Source organism: Talpa occidentalis, unplaced genomic scaffold, assembly GCF_014898055.3.
Source record: "Talpa occidentalis isolate TD23 unplaced genomic scaffold, MPIMG_talOcc4v2.1 talOcc4.3, whole genome shotgun sequence".
Lineage (NCBI taxonomy): Eukaryota > Metazoa > Chordata > Mammalia > Eulipotyphla > Talpidae > Talpa > Talpa occidentalis.
In genome coordinates this window covers 35719018-35743153 of record NW_023603184.1, presented here as the reverse complement: position 1 = coordinate 35743153, position 24136 = coordinate 35719018, and the positions used below count along the sequence as shown (strand labels likewise).

At 41.9% G+C, this 24136-nt stretch overlaps 2 protein-coding genes across 3 annotated transcripts in view; both read left to right on the top strand.

Annotated features, from left to right (window-relative positions):
* Positions 1-24136, top strand: part of LOC119255565 (tripartite motif-containing protein 5-like) — a 110746-nt gene that overhangs the window by 44122 nt on the left and 42488 nt on the right. The window contains exon 5 of one of the 2 annotated variants that reach the window (XM_054699478.1): positions 1712-1770. The exons of the other annotated variant lie outside the window; for it this stretch is intronic. Within the exon in view, the coding sequence (XP_054555453.1) occupies positions 1712-1738 (27 nt within the window). The 3' untranslated portion in view covers positions 1739-1770. Of the gene's footprint in view, positions 1-1711; positions 1771-24136 lie in introns of those variants that run through there. 2 annotated transcript variants of the gene reach the window in all.
* Positions 1745-8163, top strand: LOC129146603 (tripartite motif-containing protein 5-like). The gene is made up of 2 exons (XM_054699489.1): positions 1745-2205; positions 7972-8163. The coding sequence occupies exons 1-2, from the start codon at positions 1783-1785 to the stop codon at positions 8011-8013; spliced, it is 465 nt and encodes a 154-aa protein (XP_054555464.1). The 5' UTR covers positions 1745-1782; the 3' UTR covers positions 8014-8163.

The following is a 24136-nucleotide window of genomic DNA, read 5'->3' as shown; positions in this document are numbered from 1 at the left end:
CACAAGGAGCAAGCAGGGGGAAGGGTTCAGTCCTCACAATAGGAAACTTGAAACCTTCACTGGAGCTAACATTCAGTACCTGCTTCAGGCAAGAACCAGATGTTCAGGTCTGGGCCCCAACTTTCAGCAACAGAAAAGTTACAAATAAGGACCAGGTTCCAGGGGCCCTGTAATGACATTATTATGCAAAGTACATTTTACCCATCACCAAGTGAAGGCCAGAGTAAGTTGGGCGAGTAGGCAGTTAGGGTCACCGGCCCAGCCTTGAGCCGGCTTTCTACTGTGCCTAAAACAGGGACTAATATAAGCTGATCCACACGCTGCAGAGAAGAGTTGGGGTGTGGGCCAGAGTCTGGGGGGATGAAAGACTTCACCAGAGACAGACTAGAGAGCAGAAAAGGAGAATTTATTGAAATACACAACTGAGAGGAGCAGGGGGCCAGATGAGAGGGCCTGAGGCTCTTTCTACTCTACTGATTGGTTGGGTGACTAGTCTTGGGTGTGTCCTGACTCTGCATCTGGATCCTCAGCTTAACAGCCCAGTTCCTGTGGCCGCCCAACCCACAACCTTATTCAGTCAAACCTCCCCAATCTGCCTGTTGAATGAGGGGTGGGGGGCTAGTTTTTAACTTTAATAATGACACCACACCATAAAGCAATATCTCTGTGGGCCCAGGGTAATGCCATCTGCACATTCCATAAAACCAGATATTCAGCCAAGGGTGGCTGGCTCCCGGACTCCACAGATGACTGATTCAACTAGATAATACATGTCTTCCTTTTCTGCCTAACTCTAGTCTTCAAGATGATTCTTTCCTGATGGAGTTTAGGATCAAGTTGCTTGGAGTCCAGGAAGTGGATGCACTTCCTTGTCTCCTTCATTTTTTTTTTTTTTTAAAGATTTATTTATACATGCATACAAGAATTCTGGGCTACAGACCAGAGGTGAGGGGTGAGAGGATTCACCAAAGACAGACTGGGGAGCAGAACAGGAGGATCTCATGAAATACACTGCTGAGGGGGAGCAGTGGGTGAGAGGGGAGAGGTCTGCACTATGTGGGTAGCTGCCTGGACGGGAGATGAAACTCTGCTGCAGTGGCTGCTGATAGCTTCATAGTGCTGAGCTGGCATCACAAGGGAGGCCCTCCCCTTTTTTTTCTTAAATATTTTATTTTATCTGTTGTGCCCAAGGTCAGCAGACTCGGCGAGCATAGCCTCCAAGAACCCAAAGACAGCTGATGCAAACACAAAAGGGAGTTTATTTCAGACTCGAGTCCGGGTTCAAGGCACCTACCAACGCAGTGGCAGATACCGAGAGCCCCGAACAAAGGAAGCAGGGGTCTTTTAATAAGGTTAAATTATGCTGGCAGTTACTCATTGGCTACAAGGATGAGTTCTCCAACTTTGCCAGGCTATCATTCTAAGTTGACTGGCCAGGCCAAGATGCAGCTCCAACCTGCAGCTCCAATTACAGCAAGTTCACCCTCATTGGTGACCAGAGAGTAAGGGTGGATTGAGGGTCCAAACTATCTCTGGAATGCAGTCTTTTCCCAGGACAGCAAGACCTGCAAGACCTGAAATTCTAAAATGGCAGTTACACACAAAATGACAAAGCAATGGCTAAGAATACTTATGCTTAGTTCCACATATCTATCCTTGTTTTCTATACAATTAGAATTGTTTCCTGGCTTTCTCATTTGTTCCAATACAGCCTTCTCAAATATACAGGGATCTGTGAGCAAGAGACACAAGCCAGGATAGCGAGCAGCAGGGGCAACAGCTATGGCATCAAACATCTTAGTGAACATCCAGGAGGAGGTGACCTGCCCCATCTGCCTGGACCTCTTGAAAGAGCCCCTAAGCCTAGACTGTGGCCACAGCTTCTGCCGAGCCTGCATCACTACAAACAACAAGGAGTCCACGGCAACCCAGGAAGAGAAGAGCAGCTGCCCTGTGTGCAGAATCAGTTACGAGCCTGGGCACCTGCGGCCTAATTGGCATCTGGCCAACATAGTGGAGCAGCTCAGAGGAGTCAAGATGAGCCCAGAGGGGGAGCAGAAGAAAGAGCTCTGTGAGCGCCATGGAGAGAAACTCCTGCTATTCTGTAAGCAGGATGGGAAAATCATTTGCTGGCTTTGTGAGCGGTCTCAGGAGCACCGTGGTCACCAGACCTTCCTCACTGAGGAGATTGTCCAGGAGAAGAAGGTAGGAGAGCAGGATGCAGTTAAAACAGCAGAATATATAGTTGATGGGAAATCTCCTCTTGTTTGCCTTGTCACCATAGTCAGAGGTCTGTGATCGCTTTTCTTCCTATGGTGTTGATACAGGGGAAGATTTCCCCACTCCTCTAAGTTCTAGGGCTGAATGAGCAAGGAGATTAACTTCAGACAGATTAGAAGGAGAAAAAGACCACCTTTAATAATGTACACATGGAGAATTTACGTGACTGTAAATACTGAAATAAAATGGGATAGATCCAGTGTTTATTTATTTATTTATTTATTTATTTATTTATTTATACAAGCACTGGGTACAGTCAGAAGCACGGGAGGGTGAGAGAATTCACCAGAGCCAGATCGGGGAGCAGAGCAGGCAGAAGGACCGAAGTACATTGCTGAGGGGAGCAGCGGGCGGCAGGAGAGGTCTGCGTGCCATGTGGGACCCTTGCCGGAGGCTTGGGAGCAGCCGGGGATCGAACAGGTGTTGCAGAGGCTGCGGGCAGCTTCGCAGCCCTACGCTCAACTGCTGCCACCGGGGAGGCCCTGGTATTTATTTTTAATTACTCAGTAGAATTCACAAATGATGTCTTATTCTGGCCCTTTTTGTGTGAAAGGGTACATATATGTGTGTATATAATTATATATGTATGTAACTAAATATATATAATTTACTTGCATTAATTTTTTAAGTAATTTTTGTATCCGTTTTTGGCAGTGTGTGTTTTCATAGGAGTTTGTCTATGTTGTGTGCCTTGTAGAATGCGAAGATATTCATAATAATTCTTTATCATCCCTTCAATTCCTACAATATTCACTGTAATGTCCCCTTGATACCAAGCAAAATCAAGGCGCTTCAAGGGACTCCAACTCAAAAGAGGAATAACCCATGTTGTCTATTCTAGGGGTTCTTGATACCTGGTCCATAAAGGCAAAGCAACCAATGGTGTGCTGAAAAGGTTTTAATGGTTTGCCAAAGTGCTGGAAGGCAAAAGAGAACAGCAGGTATAGGAGGGAGGCAGCTAAATGCCCCCTAAGCTGCAAAAGTTGCCAAGTAACAAAAGTAGCAATAGGAAGTAGGCACCCTCACCCAGCCCCCCCCAAAAAAGAGGTAGACGCTTCAGAAGCAGGACTGGCACCCCTCCTGCATATTTAAAGTGTATGCCAAGGCCCAGTTTCTCTCCTGGGTTCTCTCCTGGTGGCACATGAGGTGCAGGACTCTGAAGCTCTCCTAGGTTGCCTTGGCTGTGTTCCTTCAGAAAGTCGAGGCAGTCCTTCCAAGACCTTGAGTGTGTGTGTGTGTGGGAGTGGTATTGGAGTTGGGGGTCAGGGTAGAGAAGGGCTGGGGGAGGTATCCCCATGTGGGGAGGGTGGAAGGCTCGGGCACTTTGGTGGTTGGAAAACTAAGGTGACCACACCTGAGGAGAGAGATCTATATTGTGCAAAAATAAAGAAAGATGTTTAAAGGATAATATGAGAAGGAAAGAAGGAGGGAGAGAGAGAAATTGCAGATTGAAATTCTCTGCAGTCCCCATAATTAAAAAAAAATCTGGGCCTCCTTGGTGGCGCAGTGGTTGAACGCAGACTTGCGAAGCTGCCTGCAGCCTCTGCAGCGCCAGTTTGATCCCCGGCCCCTGGGTGAGGATCCCACATGGTGCGCAGATGTCTCTTGCCGCCCACTGCTCCCCTCAGCAGTGTATTTTGGTCCTTCTGCCTGTTCTGCTCGCCGCTCTGGCTCTGGTGAATTCTCTCACCCTCCGGCACTTCTGACTGTACCCAGTGCTTGTATAAATAAATAAATAAATAAATAAATAAATCTTTTTTTTTTTTAAATTTAAAAAAAAATCACTAGAATGCTGGGCTCTCTTCCACCCTCTTTTATTTTTAATTGTGGTGATTTGCTTTTTCCCTTTTTTCTTAGTTTATCTCTAGTCGATTTTATTGACATTTTTATAGAACAAACTTTTATATTTCATTGATTTCTTTTATGTTCAATCATTTGTTTTTGTTTTCTACATAATTATTGTGTGTGTGTTGTACGTGGTTAGCTTACTGTTCCTTTTCTAGTTTCTTAAAATGGAAATTTAGAAAACATCTTTTCTGGTTTAGTGTTTATTAATATAAATGTATTGCTTTAATTGTATTCCATATATTATTATTGTTTTGTTTTTATTTTCGTGCAATCCAACTTATTTTCCACTGCTTTTGCAATTTTTTTTCCTGTTTACCCTTGGAATGTGTGTGTGTGCTTTTTTAAATCAATTGCATTGATTTAACAACTTGCGAAGTTACAGATGAGACATTCTAAGTTACTGTTTTCTGTTACTTTTCTAATGAATATATTAATCTGCAGTTTAGAGAAAAAATTGAGTAAAAATAGTCAATTGACTGCACATATGTGTGTGCAAAATCCAAGAGAATGGATGAAGTCGCTTGTAGAGAGAGTTTAACGTGAGGAGAGAGAGACAGGACAAGCACCTACATTAATTGTGTCTGTGTGCACCTCATAAAAAGTCATGCAAACTTCTTGAAGAATATTATAATTTTTTAAATTTCCTAAGCCTGGCATAATGCTTGACAAATGGTAGCATACACATTCCATTTCTGCTGAAAACCTGAAAGACCCATTAATTATTCAAACATCTCAGAGGGAGTCTGCGTTTAGGGAATAAAATTATGGGTTTCTAGTTTTCCTTACAAGTATGTCTCATCTCCAGATACATACTTGACTTCCACAAGAGTCCAAACTGTTTCTACCTCTTGGGAAACCTGACAGCATCACATGAGTTCTGGAATGTCTGGCCTAGGTCTTGTCTTTGCATTTGTCTCTGACAATGGGACCAACTCTATCCCACCTAATCTGGGGGCCGAGGAGATGTGATGAGGCCTTATAAGTGGGGAGAATCTACTACTTCTTGACTCATGTTTTTTTTAATTAATTTATTTTTTCTTTTTCGCCTAGGATGTCACTGACATAAATCAAAGGTATGTGTGGGAGGCCAGCAATGGTCTTTCTGTGCTGTGGAGAGATGTTTAATGATTTTTAGAGTAACCTGGTGTTCACTAACAATGAAGCATCATTGTGGGCAGGGAAATATGGGTATACTTTTGTCTTAAATTCCTGTTTATAAAAAATGAGTTTAGAATGGACCAGATACTATGGAAAGGAATGGGGATGGTAGGAAGCTGACAAGTTTGGGTAGTTAGTAGCTTTAAAAATAAAGCATTTGACAAATGGCCAATAGTCATATGAAAAAATGTTCAGCATTGCTAGTTACCAGGGAAATCCAAATCAAAACCGCACTCTAGTGTGAATGTCCGCACCAAAAAAAAAAAAAAAAAAAGGAAACAGCAAAGGCTGGACAGGATGTGGAGACAAAGGAACAAACTTACACTGCTGGGGGGATTGTAAACTGGTGCAGCCTCTATGGTAAGCTGTGTGGAGTTTCCTTATAATACTAAAACCTTATCTCCATATGATCCAGATATCCCACTCCTAGGAATCTATCCAAAGAACACAAAAACACTAATTTGAAAGGAAAACTGCACTCCTATGTTTATTGCAGCACTGTTTACCATAGCCAGGATATGGATACAACCCAAACAACCATCTACCCCAAAATAGATGAATGGATCAAAAAGTTGTGGTAGATTTATACAGTGGACTATTATTCAGCGATCAAAACAGACAAACTACTATTTGCAGCAATATAGATGGAGCTGGAAAAGGATTATGCTAGCCAAAATCAGTCATCAGGAAAAAGATAAATACCAATGGTCTCACTAAATGTGGAATGTAAAGAAACCAAATGAAAGGTGGAGAAAAAGTCAAAACTAGCAAGCTGACCATACATCTGAGGTCAAAACAGGAGGGAAGAGCACAAGGGGATATGGTGACGGTTCTCAAGTGATACAGGGGTGGGAGAACTATGGGAACTACAATTATATAAGGAAAAAGTTAACAACTAAAAAAAAAAAATCAAGCCTTTGTGTTGTCAGACCTCTGTGACCTCATAAATTTTATTCACTCTGTGTGCTTATATGTAGGGTTCTTGCATATCATAGGTGCTTGACTTTTACACGGGGAAGCCCAGATCTTCTTTTTCTACCAAGCACCCAGAATTAGCAACAATACTGTTATATCTATAGTTCATCGACTATCTCATGGGATATTTGGGCCCTGCTGTCAGAAAGTGATTCATCTCCTCACACACTCTGGCCCCAAGTATCAAGAGGCAGCATCTTACTTTAAATTTATGCCTGCCTGGCAGCATCAACCTCTGCCGGGGACCAGCCTCCCGCAAAATGTCCTGTCAGGGGTTCCTGAAAGGATGAGATGGCCTCTGCGAAAACGAATGATCTGAAACTTAGGGACTGAGGGGAAGGGAATGAGGAGACACTGACACTTGGTGAGGTGTTATTATCTTCTGCCAAAAGGCTCAGCAGGTTCTTTATTTATACATTTTTTGCAAGCATTGAGATTACATTATCAAGTGCATAAAAACAAAGCAGAAACAATTAGTGCAACTCTTTTTCCGTGCTCTCAGCAAGAAGGCAACCTTCAAGGTTAATAAAAAACTAAGTCTTACACTAAAATTCATTGTTTCAGCTAAACAATAACTTAAGACAATTAATAGCCCCTGGAACATCCCCATCAGCTAAAGCCTAAGCAAAGAAAGAACTTTTCTTATTCTCATGGCCTTCACACCAGGGGCCGGCTGCTACTCAGCTATCAGAACTTCCTCTACCTAGAAACTCCTTAACGCAAATAGCTTCATTTAAGAACTTTCCCAAGAAACTTCAAGGGAAGGCAAAAGAAGGACTTAGAATAATAGTGGTATTGTAATGCTTGTCAGGCATGTTCAATAACTTGTCTCCCATTGTCAAGTGGGCCAAATTGTTTAATAATTAGTTTTTAAGAGATAATTTTCCGTGCTGTTTATTTACTGTATACTGATGCATATAATGTAGCGCCTAATGTATTTTTTGGGAAATTTTTCTCCTTTTATGACCAAGAACAAAAAGTGAAGGGATGTTAGATCTTCAGCCCCATGGTGTGAGGCCCTTTAACTTCAGCCCCACGGTGTGAGGCCCTTTGAGCTTCGCTGCTTGCCAGTAGTTTATCTGGCTGGGGCTACAAGGCCTCCTGCAGCAGACCTCTTTCTGAAACACATAAAATCCAGACCACTGTTCGGCTGGAGATCATCATGTATTCTATTCCAAGTGTTTGAAATTGTTCTCAGAGAGCCTGAGTCTTAAATGTTATTCTGAGGGCCTCCCTAGTGGGGTGTAGAGTTTGAAATCTTGGTTGTCTCCAGGGAGTGTTCCCAAACTTGATGTAGTTCAGACACCCAGGAGCCAGTTTCTGGAGCCTTCCTTTCTGTTTTTCTCTCTAGATCCCAAATGCATGTGGTGACTTTTCCACCCTTTTTTTTTTTAAGGTAATAAAGTTTTATTATGTCACATCTGTTATTACACATAATTTCATATGGTTTATAGTAAGTAGAGGGAGACAAATTAATGATTTAACTTTGTAGGGAAGAACCTGCTCTTGAGAAGTCAAGACCTTCCCAGAGTCGCAGAGAGGTAGACATCAGCCCATTTTTTTCTGACTCTGAGGTCAGCATTTACTCTTTTTTTCTCATAGTTTCCAGATAAGAGTTCAAGTGCATTGCTTGGAGTGAAGAGATAAGAAGCCAGTAGTTTCGACAGGACAACATGTTAGAGGTGTGTGTATCTATTTTTCTCATTTTAGGTGTTGGTTTTTCCCTCTGAAGAAGCCAAAAACTTTTCCTGAAGAACCAAGACGTGTGTACCAAGCTCCGGATCTGAGAGGGATACTTTGCGAGGGCTTACTGGTGAGGCATGGTCAGCCAGGTGGGTGACTAGGGGGTGTAGCAATGGCAGGGATCAAGTGAGGAAGAACCACAGCTTTTAGGCGTGGCCAGTGATGCTGAGGGCACTGGAGACCGTGGCTGAGGAAATGTCATGTTGAGTGGGGATCGGCCAGGACTCAGCACTACCCTTATTTACTACTTTACTCCCTGCCATAGTTTCAGGAACTTCTCTTAATCTGGAGAGGAGACAGAGTTCAGTGCTGTGTCCTTTGCTTAGATTTACCAGTTTAGATTTTTTTTTTAATCATTTCAGACCTGGCAAGTGTGCGATGCTACTGGGGTAAGGATAAATCTTCGTGTCATCGAACTTCTCCATTCTATTTACTTCATCTTTCTGAATTTTTTGATTTATAGTAGAGTTCATATTTCAAAACTACTGTTTCTCATTCTAATACACATGCAGACTGCCTAAAATCAAAATTCCTTCCATTTCCTGCTAAGTTATTCTCATGATTCTCCTCACAATGCAATGTATAAAGACACTTCATGTCCCTCACCCAAAACTTTAATTTTTCTGCAGTTGATGTCATCTTGAATCAGATCACCTATAAACACAGTGTTGAGATTTCTGCAAATAAGAGAGAAGCAAAATCTTTGTCGGAAAATTATTCAGTTTAAAAAAATCTGAATTACAGTTATGAAGATTATTCTGTCATTACAAAATATCAAAATTACGATTATGAAGATTATTCTATCTTGGGATCACCATTTTTCAAGAATGGGAAACATTACTGGGAGGTAGATGTATCCAAAAAAAGTTCCTGGATCCTGGGGGTGTGTGAGGAAAACCATTGTCAAACAAATGTAAGTAAACCCCGCAATAAACAAAATACTTATACTGGATTACAGCCTAGATTTTATATTTGGGCTATAGGGTTACAGAATCGGTCAGAATATCTTGCTTTAAACTCACTCCCAGAAACCCAACATCTTGTCTCTTACCATGACGGTCCCTCTCAGTCGTCTTGGGGTTTTCCTTGACTATGAGGCGGGCACTGTCTCATTTTACAACCACAAACCACGGGGCACGCATCTATGAATACTCCAAGTGTGGCTTTCCTGGGAGAATTTGTCCATATTTGAATCCTCTGAATTGTAAACCAGGCCCTTGAGCCTTCTTGAGCCCTCATGCACTTCCCTGGAGTGTCTTTTGCCTTGGGTATTGGGAGCCATGCTACTCATGTCATCTGACAAAAGTCCGGGCTTGGGGCAGATTTCTGAAAAATCAGGAATCTCGTTAGCTGACTCCAAGATTCTCCTCATTTGTTTATGGCTAGTTTCTACCATTGCTAAAAATACGCATTTAAAAGTAAAACTGCAAATACTGATCAATTACTGAATAACTAATTTGATGGCAAATGGCACTGCATGATACAAATATTACATTTTTTATAAAATTAGTCTTTCTCTGCCAAAAGGCAGTCAACATTTGGCCTTATATTAACAAGTGAAAAAACTTCTGGGAACAAAAGGCTGTAAACATCCCTTGGCCAAGTCTTTAATATGGAGATGTGGTCCTTTGAGGCAAGAACTAATTGGAGAAGGAAATTCCTTTACTTTAAAGATAGCAGTTGGGGCCTCCCCGGTGGCGCAGCGGTTGAGCGCTGGGTTGCAAAGCTGCCCGTGGCCTCTGCGGCGCCGGTTCGATCCCCGGCTGCTCCCCAGCCACCGGAGGAGGATCCCACATGGTGCGCAGACCTCTCCTGCTGCCCGCTGCTCCCCTCAGCAGTGTGCTTCAGTCCTTCTGCCTGCTCTGCTCCCCACTCTGGCTCTGGTGAATTCTCTCACCCTCCTGCGCTTCTGACTGTACCCAGTGCATGTATAAACAAAACAAACAAACAAACATAATAAATAAATAAATAAAAAACATGCCTCTATAAAAGAAATAAATAAATAAAATAAAGATAGCAGTTGGGTGGCAGACTTGATCCATTCTCCAAGTGTAAGAAAATTCCTGATGAGCCAGGAGGTGCCATAGCTAACTCCTGCTAAATTCTTCCTGTTTGTTTAGGGCTGATTCCTCTGGAGGTGACAATTGGTATGGTAGCTGTTAGAGTGTGCATTCAAGAATAAGTCAACAGCAATTTTATGACTGGTCAGCTAAAACAATATAGATAATAATTTCTAAATAAAAGCCTTCTGTTTTTTACTCTAATCAATTAGTTATATGTTGGTCTAAACTTTATAGGTTAGTTAGAAATAATCTTTGTCTCCCTGCCCCCAGGTAACTTCCTGCCCTTTGTTTCCCTCAGCCCATAGTTAATCTTTCACCATGGCAAACTTAGAAATGTTAGTTGCAGACACATAGGCTTTTTGCTAGTAATAAAATAACTGTTAGATTGTTTAAAGTAAATAACTATTTTGAAAACATTTGGTTAGCAACTGTGCCTTCTTTAAGACAAAGAATAATAAATGTTACACCTCTGCCTGAAGGCAAACAGACCCTTGGTGGCTCCTGAAAAAGGACATGTGATGACTGTTATCTTCCTGCCTTATGCTTGTGCACTCACGATTTGCTTAGTATAAATAAAGGGCTGCTGAGACCCTCAGCAGGATGATGTCAGCACCCTGATCAAGTGTCTGCTTCTCCTCATTCCCTCTCCCCCTTCCCTTACCATTTTCTCTACAATTGCTCCGACGCCTTCCTATCCTTCAGGAACCCCTGACACCCAGACTGCTGTGGCTGGCTCGCAACACTTGGGGGCATCTAAGGCACTGAGCTTATTTCCAACATTCTGCCACCTTTTCCTTGCTGCCTCCTTTCTTTTGCATTTTGACATCCTTTATTTATCAACAGGGTGTATCACTTGCCCTGTGTTAGATTTTTCCCAAATATCATGCACATTAAGAGAGGCTCTTAATTTATCGATTTCTATTCTCCCGAGGAAAAATAAGACCTCCTGCCCTCTGTCAAATATTTGGGATCTCATTTTCTCTGCAACTGACTGAGGAAATGAAGGTGTTAAATAGAAAATATCATAAATGATAGGTGCTAAGAGAGGAACTTGTGTTCAGAGCATTCAAATTCATGTCTTGCACTCTATATACCAGCAGTTTAACCTGGGAGAACATGCTTAAAGGCTGTGTTAATTGTCTTCATTTTTATTTTTTATTTTATACATTTTTTACATCATTTTTCATTTTTGCACAATGTGTGCATTTTCATTTGGTTATAGTCCCCATACAATTCCCACCCCCCTTGTTTTGATCCCACAACCCCACCCCCACCAGTGTGTCTCTGGTTTACAGTTGCTGGTTGATTTTCTTAAACTAAACTAATGTTGGTCAAAAAAACCACAACTGCCCCACTTTCTGAGAAATGGAATTGCTACAGTGTGATCTTTGTAAAAATGGAGGTTCTGTGTCCCCTGCCTCGCCTAATGAAGGGCAGAGCTAGTGGGGAGGAGCAGCTAAAGACAACTGAGAGGAGAGCCCCAGAGGGGAGACTGGAAGAAGCATGTGGAGCAGAGACACCTGAAGAAGGAGGCCTGCTCGCTTCTCAGCTTTGGACTTGCACTGTGAACTTGGGGGACACAGAAGGACCCGTGGAATCTGAGACATGGAGAGACACTTGGGAGAGGGGTGGGGAGTGGAGACCGACAATGGCAGCCATTACCTTGATTTGTACTTTATTTTGCAATTTTTCTTCCAGACTTGCTTGCCACCTGATGACTATTTTCTGTGGTTCCTTGCCAGAAGGTGCCTTAGACTTCTGGCAAGCTTTTGGGCTTCAGTGGTCTGCCTTGGGCCAAATCTGTTTGACTGGACGCTTACCTTCCAGGAGATAAATAACTCTGGGTGTTTTATTGGAAAACTGTTAATCCTTTCTTCTCCCTATGCACAGTATCCCGTTCTTCCACGCTAAGAATATGTATTAGTTTTCTTTCAACAGGGTTACTCTAGCTTTGTTTTAAGAAATAGGACTTGATTAAATATTACATGGTCTTTGAATTTTAGCTAATTATGAAATAAATGGTTCTGTATAGCCCGCTGGTCTTAAGTTTTTCATTTACCTGCAGTAATTCTATTTCATGGAAATTTTGAGTTAGAGCTCTGTTTACCCAGCTGCTTCTTCATCACAAGAGTCAGAAGTACATTTTTGGGATTTAACAATGGTGTCAATAAGTGTCCTGGTCAGCCTAACTTTTGCAGTTATGGACAGTATTCCAGAGCTTCAGGCCACTCACCTGTGCTTCCTGTGATAGGAGGGGAACTGTTTCTCAGATAGATGACGATTTAGGGCTTGCTGGAATCCTGATGTCTTTGGCTATTTTTTTCTCAGCTCATTACCACAGAGTTCAGCTAGAAATAAAAGTGCATTGTTGGTCAGATACTAACTGCTGCTATCCTGCTTGTCCCCTGGAATTCTCCCCTCACCACTTTTGAATGACTTTCGATGACACAGGTTCCAAGGTGGAAAGTGATTCTGTGTGTTTGTGTGTGTGTACCTATATTTTAGGATGCATTTGTGGGCACTGGCAAAATTGATTAAAGTTTTGCCTTTGCTTTTGCCTTTTTATGACTCCATTGCTCTATGAAGTCTAGGCCTCACTAGAGAACAAATCTGTACTCTGGAATTAACAAATGACTATTTCCTGGAATGCCTGTAACAGGGTGGTCCCCAGGAAAGGGGGAGGTTCCCTGCCCCACCCAAGGGAGGGTGGAGCTGAGCAGGAAGAGGAGAAGCTGCAGAGGAGACTGAGGAAGGAACAGGATGGAGCAAGGAGACCTGGAGGAGGCGCATGGAGCCTAGAGACACGTGAAGAAACTGCGCTTGTCTTTTGGTCGTGGACTAGGTGACACGGATGTGGGTGAGACCCGTGGGGAGGTGACAATGGCAGCTTTTATCTTGATGTTGATTTTGCTCTTTTCCTTCCGGACTTGTCCGGTTGTTTGTGACCCTTTTCTGTGGGTCCCCACTGGAAGATGCTTTAGACTTGTGGCAGGCTTTGGGGCCTTGTTCTGGGCCGATCCCATATGGATGGACTTTTACCCACGAGGGGATGGGTAACTTTGGGTGCTTCATTTAAAAACTAGACTCTTTGCCTTACCTGTATTGTTTCCTAGTTTTATTAAAGTTCCTTCCCATTAAAGTCTCCTATGTTTTGTGTTGATGCGGCGGATGGCAGAACCCATTTAGAATAGGCAGGTTTGCGGGCTTGGGCTACCCCTCTCCCTGTCCTATAACATGCCCACTCTTCCAGTTCAGAATGAAGTACTTAGTTACAGGGAAATAAAAACGTGAATTTCTATATGCAACAGAAAAGAGCTATATATTGGGAGGTTTCTACTTTTTTGTTTTGTCTTTTGTTTTTCTTCATTTTTTATTTATTTTTATACAAGAGTTGGGGTACAGGCCAGAGGTGTGGAGGGTGAGAGGACTCACCAGAGACAGAGTGGGGAACAGAATAGGCAGACTGACTGAAATACACTGCTGAGGGGAGCAGCGGGCCAGACAGGAGAGGTCTGCTGTGCCATGAGGGATCATCGCTGGCTGGGCTGCATTGAACCCACACTGCCAAGGCTGTAGACAGCTTCACCAGGCAGCGCTCAACCCGCTGCGCCACTGGGGAGGTCTGGAAGGCTTCTACTTTTTAACAGAATCTCCTGGCCTCAGACAACCTTCTGCTGAAAAGAATATGAGACTTTTAATTTGCTTCCAATTACACTCTCTTCTCAGGAAAAGGTCAGAAAATGCTGTGAGTCCCGGGGTCAGAAAATCTGAAGTGTGCCAATTGTGGATTTGCTGTCTACACATCAAGTGTAGGACTGTCCTCTCCCCATCACCTCAGAAACCCCCAGCAATGGTCACACCATCTTCTATTTCTGGGCCAGGACTCTGAGCAGATGAAGTATTTACATGGGAAAGTTTGGCTGCACTCAGGCTAATATCAGTACACAAGAAATCTCCCTGCAAGATCATCCATGAACAATGCGGAGGCATCATTGCCTAAAGTTACTGCCTGAACCAAACAGTTATAAAAGCAAATAGGTTTTTCATATAGGAATTTAAGTTCTTCATTGGAAAAAAAATATGCACTCTCTAAATATGGAATTTCAACGACATGCTATTTAGCTTGAGGGCAGTTCCATGCAACTCTTTATCCTGACTGTTTTTCTTTCATGATGTACAGACAGGTCAGTTTTTAACCCCAGCAGCCCCTCCATACTCCCCACTACTATACTAGGCACTTTGTATTAGCTGAACTCATATTTGTCTCCCTATGATGGGAAATAGGATGATTGCTTTCCCCCTTAGTGTTTCTCCATCACTAAAACTATACATATTTTCCTGGCATCTGAAAGTAGAGAGTTCCTATGAAACCTTTAGTAAGCCAAGTGGGTAAAGCAAAATATATAATTTATAAATATAGAATATGTTTTGAGTATTCCCAGACCCAAAAATACCTTACCACTTCATGGAAAACAATAAAACCTAAAACAGAGCAATAGCAGGAGTAGTATGATAAATACGTGGCCTGTATGAAGAAGAATAGTGTGTGAACAGTGTAGTTTCACTCAGAGTCAGGAAGGCAGTGAGCACACTAGAAGGCTGAGTCACTAGAGGGTGGGGTGGTGGCAAGTACAAGAAAAAGGGTGAATGCCAGGGACCAGCCTCCAGCAAAATGTCGTGTCAGGGGTTCCTGAAAGGATGAGACAGCCTTGGCGAAAACGAAAGGACTAAAACTTAAGGGCTGAGGGGAAGGGGATGAGGAAAATGAGGAGACACTGACACTTGGTGAGGTGCTAGTATCTTCTGCTGAGAGACTCAGCAGGTCTTTATTTACTCATTTTTAGTAAGCAGAAAAAAAAAAACCAACATTATCATGTGTAAAGCAGAAACATTTAGTGTATTTTATTTCCATGGACTACTGGCTCTTACAGGTCCCAGCTAGATGGTAGCCTTCAATGTTAATAGATAAAAAACCAGACTTAACACTAAAACTTATTTTTTCAGCTAGACAATTATCTAAGACAGTGATAGCCGCCAGTGCATCCCTATCAGCTAAAGCCTAAGCATCAAAAGACTATTCCATTCACATGGCCTTCAGCTGGAGACCAGCTGCTGCTCAGCTATCAGAACTTTTTCTACTACAAACTTCTTAACACAGTTAACTTCATTTAAAAACTTTCCTAAGAAACTTTTAAATAAAAAGGAAACTTGTAAAAAACAAAACAAGGATATACTATAATTGTTATGCTGGATTGCTTGTCAGATATATGCAATAAATTGTCTCCCATTGTTAATTGGGCCGAATTGTGTAGTAACTAATTTCTAAACAGGTAATTTTCCGTGCCAATTGCTTGCAGTCTGCTGATACATATAATTTATAGTCTAATGTACTTTTTGGGAATTTTTCTCCTTTTATGGCCAAGAACAAAAAGTGAAGGAATGTTAGATCTTCAGCCCCACGGTGTGAAGCACAAGGAATCTACAGCCCCACGGTGTGAGGCTCTTTAGCTTTGGCCCCACGGTGTGAGGCCCTTTACCTTCGCTGCTTGCCAGTGTCTTATTTGGCTGAGGCATCAAGGCCTCCTGCAGCAGGTGAAGGAGAAGACCAGGGCCCAATATTGACAGTGGATTGAATCCATCAGGGTAGGTAGGTCACTAACATCTATACCTTCTTTTGTGTCTGCCTGTCACACAGTTCTTTATAATCATTCAAATCTTCCTGCAAACCTCCCCTAAAATCTCTATATAGGATCTCTGCAAAACAAGCTATCAACACAATTTTTGCTTTTTGACTTTACAATCCTCTGTTACTTAGTTAATCCTTCATAAAATAAAATGGCATAACTAGAACTTTAGAAAAGTCTAGGCTAACTATAGGCAGATTACCCTTTTTTTGAGGGTTCGCTGTCTTTTTTCTTGAAGGTCTTCAGTTGATGGAATTCAGCTCATGACCAATAGGGGAGTAATCTTCTTCATTTAGTCTACTGGGATAATGTTCCTCTCATCTAGAAAATGCCATTACAGAAAGAATGAGAACAGTGTTGGCTCAAATATCTAGATACTGTTGCTAGCCCATAGAAAAAAAATTAATCACCACAGCCACAGGCATTGAGTAAGTTCTGAGTAAACCATAGGAACAAAGCTATGAAACACTGGCTAAAATTTTTCAAAGGCATTTACATAAAAGTTGATATACCAGAATAGCATTATGTGCTACAGCAATTATGTTGACTGCTACAATAGAATAGAACCATGGTTATCATTGATATATTCAGTGTAATTAATACGTCTAGCTCTGTGGATGCATAGCTATACATGGCATATGTGGAGTGCCTATGTCACGCCTTACATCATACATATTTCAGATCATTGATCTGAAATAAGAAAAAGCAACATGGAAAAGATTCCTTCATAAAACATACCATTGCTGGGTGAAGAGTGCTTGAGAACGGATACTCCACAAGAGTATTATGTGACACCGAAAGAGAGAGGAATAAATGCCAGCTCCCAGAATGCAATTCATGCAAAATATAGATGATACCATTATACTTGAAAGACATCCCAAGTTCCTTTGTTTTCAGAACAAACTTCATTCATATTGAGAAACTAAAACTGTGAATGTGCTCAGTGGTTATGCTTAAGTGATTTTCAATTCCTGACTCATAGATAGAAGGGAGGAGAAAAGTTCCTGAGCTAAGAGAGCTTACTCTTCTGTGGGGTGCAAACAATGCTGAAATATCTGTGATTTAACTAGAAATCAACTTGTCAGATGCTGTACAAGTCTCACATCACTGGATGTATGAAGATTGCCAACCTCTGCATTCCTTGTACCATGGACCCTGTGATGGAAGCTTCCACCATCTTTCAGCTAGCACATATAGTCAGAGCATGAACAAGACAGACGAAATGAATGGCAGGAAAGAATGAGTAGGAAAAGTCAGATTTTTCAGTTCTGTTTTTGAATGGCAGTGTAGAAAGGATTGAACTTTACCCAAAGGAAGTGGGGAAAGTAGAAAAATGAAGGGTTTGTCAATGTTACTCAAAGAAAGAAGGTTCTGGAAAAGCATCATTTTATTTTTTGAAAGGTTTATTTTATTTATTTATGCATACAAGACCTGGGGTGTAGGTCAGAGGTGTAGGGATGAGAGGATTCACCAGAGACAGAATGGGGAGCACAACAGGTGGATTTACTGAAATATACTGCTGAGGGGAGTAGCAGGTGAGACAGGAGAGGTCTGCTGCACCATATGTGGGTCAGCTCCCTGGCCGGGGATTGAACTCGTCCTGCAGTGGCTGCCAGTAGCTTCATAGAAGCACCATTTATTAACCTCCGTATTCTGTCCCCTGTCATGTAATCTGGCTTTGGCACATGTGACAACTTTTTTTCTGAAACTCTTCCTCTTCTGTCTGCCTGAATTTGCAATAGAAACTGACCATTAATGATGTACCATTTGATGCTGTGGATAATTTTTTCTCAGTAGGCTCACACTGAAGAACATTATTTATTTATTTATTTATTTATTTATTTATTTATTTATTTATTTTAAGATTTATTTTTTATTTATTTATACAAGCTCTGGGTACAGTCAGAAGCGCGGGAGGATGAGAGAATTCACCAGAGCCAGAGCGGGGAGCAGAGCCGGCAGAAGGACCGAAGTACACTGCTGAGGGGAGCAGCGGGCGGCAGGAGAGGTCTGCGCGCCATGTGGGACCCTCCTCCAGTGGCCGGGGAGCAGCCAGGGATCCAACCGGCACTGCAGAGGCTGCAGGCAGCTTCGCAACCCAGCGCTCAACCGCTGTGCCACCGGGGAGGCCCTGAGGAACATTTTTTAAATGGCGTTTTACCTTTCACAATGGCAGTCACTAATACATCATCAGCTTAAATTTACAAACTTATAACGGATCATCTTCTCCATATCTACTTTTTTAGTCACCTTCAAATACACAATGAAGTCACTAATAATAGTCATAGTGATGTATATTATGTCACATGCTTGGTGAATTTATTTTCTATAATTGGAAGCTTATACCTTTTGGCGCCTTTCACCCACTTCAGCCATGCCCATGCCCTACCTCTGACAACCACCAATATGTTCTTTGCATCTATAAACTTTCCTTTTTTTAAAGAGTGAGTGAGACCATATCGTGTATGTCTTTCTTTGCCTGATCTATTTCACTTTGAAAAATTCCCCCCTACATGTAGCCAATTTGTCACAAATGGTAAAATTCAATTCTTCTTACATGGCTAAATGATATTACACTCTGTGTGTGTGATTGTGTGTGTGTGTTTAGTCATTCTTCCACCAATGGACAATTATGTTGTTGTCATAGGAGTATACTGTATTATAAGCAGATCAACTATTTCCATATTGAGACATAAATTCCATGCAATCAAACTAAAACTCTTCGTGTAAGAGTGTGTGTGTTTGTAAATAGAGAATCTGTTTTATAACTTTCATGGAGTGCACAGTGTAGAGAATGGCTAAGAAATTTTTGAAGAAAACATTGGAGCCTCTTATATTACAATATCAAGACTAGAAAATTTTCATTGTATTTGTACATTATTGGTTTAGCTTACACATGTAAACTAATTAAAAGCAAATACATACTCAGGCTCTTTTTTTCCTTTATTTAGGTAACACTGGTTTACAACCTGCTACCTGATTAGGGGAATAGGTTCACATCTCAGAGGTATGTCACCAGCCCCCCCCCCCCCCCCCCCCCCCCCCCCCCCCCCCCCCCCCCACCGTCCAAACACCACACCCCTTACTTGGGGTCATGTGCCCTCCTCCTTTGTGCTGCCCCCTTTTCCCTGCCCCTCTTGCAGCCTCAGTTCTGCTGCCACAATCTTCTATGTGAAATAATGAATGATTTTATTTATATGTGGAATATAGAGAAAACACACATACTGAGGGCTTTTTTAAGTCCTTTATTGGAAATGGGAAACTGTAAAAGTACCAGTTTCCAAAATCTGCACAACAGCTGTCTAGGAACATGTCTAGGTTCAGCTATTCTCAAAGGGGACAGCTTTTTGGTAGACTTTTGCCTGTGATGAAACACTTAGTGCTCCGCCATACATATCACCCCATGCGCTCTTCTAATCAGTTTCAAAATCAACAAGAGGAATAGATTTACCAAGGAGAGCAAAAACACACACTCTTCCTTGAAAAATATGCACTGTAAACTAGAGCAGGTTCTTGCACAGAGCACACAGCAACATACAGAGGGGTAATAATGTTCCAGAAAGATGAAAAAGAAAGTGCTTGGGCTGGGAATGGGATAGTCACACACTTACACACGCACACAAATGTGTATCTGTGTGTGTGTGTTGTGTGTACACACATAGGTATAATTATACACAGTTTCTTTATCCCAGTCAATCTTCAAAAACATCCTATGAAGAAGGAATTCCTAACAGATAGCTGAAAGAATATATAAACTTATTGATGCCGCTGTGCGTTCTGACTTTAGCCCTTGAGCCACATCAGGTTCTTGTCCCACAAAACTATGAAAAAGAAATTTGCAGACATTTTAGATGAGTAATCAGAAACAAACCTTAAGAAAGTAAGAACAAGGTTATTTGAAGGAAGGAAGCAAGAACTTCCCAGTATGCCGTACTTGGGAGGGGCAAGGAAGGCCTGTCTAGGGATAATTAAACCTCCCCTCCATCCCCCCCATTCTAAAATCTCATCGTCCTTTTTTGTGATTGGCTCTTCCTCCTAGGGGCTATACTCCTCTGGGCAGAGGTGCCCATTTTCCCAGCTCCTATCTTAGTTGTTAACCACCCTGACCTAGGTCTTCTAAAATTTACTTTTACTGCCATCACTGGCCCTCCTGAATTTCTCAGCCTTATCTCAGGGGCCTCCCTTAAGTCTCCCAAGTCCCTGCTTTCACCCTGCCTGAAGCTGCATACTTAACCCTAACTTGCCCTGGGACTCAGTAGGAGTCAGTGCTCAGCCTCCCATGGCTAATGAGTGGAAGAGGCAGTATTGGAACTGCCTGTATTTCTCCAGCACAAGAGCTTTCTCTTGAGTATGTCCCCAAAGAAAAAGTAGGAGCCATTTTCCCTAGGATGTTGGGTGGGGAGGGAGAAGCCAAAAGATGCTGATCTGCTGAAGAAGCTGGGCACACCAGCTATGTGTGTGTGTGTGTTTGGTGCCAGGAGGTAGAGGTGTATGCTCAAGTCTAGTTACCTCTCAACAAGCACGGGCAATCATTGTAATGGCTAGAGCCAGGGTGAGCTCTTTCATGACCAGGCTGCTCTTGCAGGCAAAATGATGTTGAGAGCGAACACTCTGGGCAGTTAAAAACCTAAACTTTGAAATCAGACAGAATTTCATTATCAGGGTGATAATGCTTCTTACTAGTCCTTTTTAAGCTAGCTTTAATTGGATGCAGTTTCTCATTAGAAATGGCAATATTGAGGCTGAACTGATAGAAATTTGCAGCAATTAAATAATAAAATTCTGTGATTTCTCATTTCCTAGAACATAAGCACTGATCCAGATTAGTATTTATTAATTTTCTCTCTGGGTTGAAATCATGGATATTAAGAATGAATATTAATCTACTTTAAATATTACTACTTTTGCTTTTCTTTGAAATAGAATATATAATTTTCTGTTTTTTTAAGATTTACTTTTATTTATTTATGCATACAAGAACTGGGGTGTAGGCCAGAGGCAAGAACAGGAAGGTGCAAACTCTAAGCTAGTGGATGATGTTCTGAATGGATTCCACCCCCATGTTCATACTGAAGATAGAGAGCATGTTGCTGTAGATCTGTTGCCCCCTAACCCCAAAAGTTGGGTAGGATTTCCTAGATATCGAGAGTAGCCATTTCAATACTTGTCATCTTGGTATATGGAATGAAGGTCCGTCAAGATCCTGTGGGAGGGGGGTGGGGGTGGGGAGGGGTGGGATTGGGGTTAAAATAAGGGGGTTGCAATTGTATGGGGAATATAAAAATAAAATTTATTTTAAAAAATAAATAAATAAAAATAAAAGGAAAAGCTATGCTCTTTTCTTAAAAAAAAAAAAAAAAAAGATCCTGTGAGAACCAGTTTCATGAGAGACTATTACCATTACTTGAAGATTTAAGTTTTCCTAGTTATAGTGATCTCTGCAGAAATATTTTTTTAAATAGGAGAAACTTATCTTAAGGAAGGGCAAACAATGAAAGGCAATGTTCTGTCATATGAAGTCATTTCCTCATCATGTGAAACCCTCTCCTCTCTCTCTGGTGACTCAAGTTCCTTATTATAAGATATAAGCCCTTGCTGTCTTCCATTTACTTCAGAATATACTGCTGTATAATTCTGTCTACACATGCTATTCAATTTGGTGTTTTTCTCATACTAATTTGTCTGATGTTCATTTACTCATCTAGTCTCAGAACAACTCATGGTGGTAAGGGAACTTTCCCCTGTACCAAGATAGTTGTTGAAGGAGAGATATTAATAGATGTATTTTTTATGTACTTTATGTGACCGAACTGGAGGGAATTGGTAGCTGAGAGAGTGTGACAAGTATTCCTCCTCTCCCTGTGAGTCCCTGAACTGACTGCATCTCCTTGGTTAGTATCATGGGACTCTTGTGTGAGATATTAGATTTAGCTGAGAGATATCAGCTCCTGTCAAGTGATTTCTGGAAACCTGGGTGAGGAGGAAACCTGAATTCACAATTCACACAATTTTTCAACATGAGTTTTAAAACATGGCTCAGTGCCAGCCACTGCAGCATGAGTTTGATCCTCAGCAAGGGAGCTAACCCACATGGGCCCAGCAGACCTCTCCTGTCTCGCCTGCTGTTCCTCTCAGCAGTGTATTTCAGTTGATCCCCCTGTCCTGCTCCCCAGGCTGTCTCTGGTGAATCCTCTCACCCATACCTCTGGCATACACCCCAGTTCTTATATGCATAATGTATGATGTGCAAATATTTTCTCCATTCAAGTAGATGTCTTTTTGTATTAATGATAGATTCTTTCACTGTGCAGAAGACTTTTTTGATACATGTAGTCCCATTTATTTATATTCTGTTTCATGTCTACATCATTGGAGACAATTACACAAAGACTTCCCTAAGCAAATGGCATGGAGGGTTTTGTTTGTTTTCTTCTATGTATTTTGTGGTTTCAAAGATTGCCATCCAAGTCTTTAATTCATTTTGAGTTATCTTTTGTGTAAGGGGTGACATAGCTCTCTAGTTTCCTTCTTTAGCATGTGGCAGTTTAGTTTTCCCCAAATAATTTGTTGAAGAGACTTTCCTCTCTCTGCTGTTTATTCTTGACTCCTCTGTGCTGGATAAATTGTCCATACAAGTGTTGGTTCATTTCTGGTTGCTCGGTCCTATTCCATTGTTGCTGAAACAACTTACTTGCAGGGCAGGAAGGATGAGAAACATCTCACTGGCCAATAGATTGCTTTCACTCTTCACTTTTAGGAAGGTTAAACCGTAACTTTAGTAGACAGCAATGCAGAACGATTTTGTCTAATAGCCTGCTTTCCATGCAGTGAAGCCAACTGTTTCTAGCTGGCTGAACTGGGATAGATGCGTTTACAGAACTGCTTGTGCTTGAGCCATTGCAAGCAGCTTCAGGTGGGCAGTGCACTTGGCACATGACTCCTTTTCCTACCTGACAGAGGTGCTCAGTACCCTGTGCTTCTCTATCAGTGTATCATGTGCACAATTTCCATTCAGCACATCGTGTTCTGCACAGAGATATAATAGTCCAGGTGATTCTTTACATTATTGTATGATCCTTGTGGTTGTTCCTGATAAACACCTTCCAAGGCAATATTGGTGTTATTCCTCTGGACATCAAAAAGTAATGACGCTATTAACCAGCACCCGCTGTGAATTCTCTAGCTCAAATGCATGGTGATGTGCTCAAAGAAAGCTGTTTCATTTCTTCTCTGTAGGCAAGTTTTTTGTTCAATGAATTTATGAGAAAATTCTCTAAAAGAGGTACACTTTTTTTAACTAGATAGACAAACAACCTTCTTGTTGATACAGCAGAGAAAGTTTCTGAAGTAATCACATACGTTTCCTAGGATAGAAAATACAGTATCAGTCTTGCTCCAAGAAAAGGGAAGCCTGTTATACTGACTGGCTTTAGAATAAAGGAACTGGAAGAATAAGGACTAGCATTTTAAAGCTTCCATTCTTAGGAATATGAATGTTTGGATTATGATGTATCACACAGGTGGGGATAAACCTACCTGCTCTCAATATTTCTGCCATCTGCCACACCAAGCCAAAACATAAGACTGTCTATGGAAAAGAACTTCAATACAATCAGTGTGCAATACAGAGAAGACAATATAGTTTCCAAATCAAGCACCCAAAGTTACCCATCCCCTCATGGGAAAAAGTGCAGCCAAACAGGATTGGCCAAAGCAAGGCCCAAAAACCTGCCACAAGTCCCCAACACCTTTAGTCGGGGACCCATAGACAAGGGTCAGAAACTGACCAGACAAGTCTGGGAGGAAAAGAGAAAAATCACAATCGAGATAAAAGCTGCCATTGTCACTTTCCCTCAGGTCTCTCACCCAAATCCTTTCAGCCAGTCCAGGATGAAAAAGCAAGTGCAGCTTCTTCCCATGTCTCCAGGCTCCATGTGCCTCCTGCAGGCCTCCTCCCTCTACATCCTGCTTCCTTCCTATGACAGTCTCCTGCTGCAGGGGCAGGATGCACCACTGAGCAGGTTTCCTATGATCCCAGCAGACTGTAAAGGAGGAGTCCAGGAGCCCTCTGTGGTTGTCTCAGGCTTTTCTTAAGCTTTATATGCAGGAGTGTCAGGGCGCCAGGAGGCCAGGAGGCGTCCAAGACCCTGGCAAATCCTCACTCTGGGCTTCTCTCTCTCTTCTGGCTTGCTTTCTTTATTTTTTTTTTTGGGAGGGGGAGGCCTAGCTAATCACATTTTAATAAAGATAACTTTAGAAATCTTTGACAATGTTATGTTTTGCTAGGAAGTTGAGAATAAAAAAGCATGTTTGTTTCAAAATCCCAATGACATTTTTCAAGGAAATGGAACAATTATAAAATTTTATCTTTAGATCAGCCAGTTC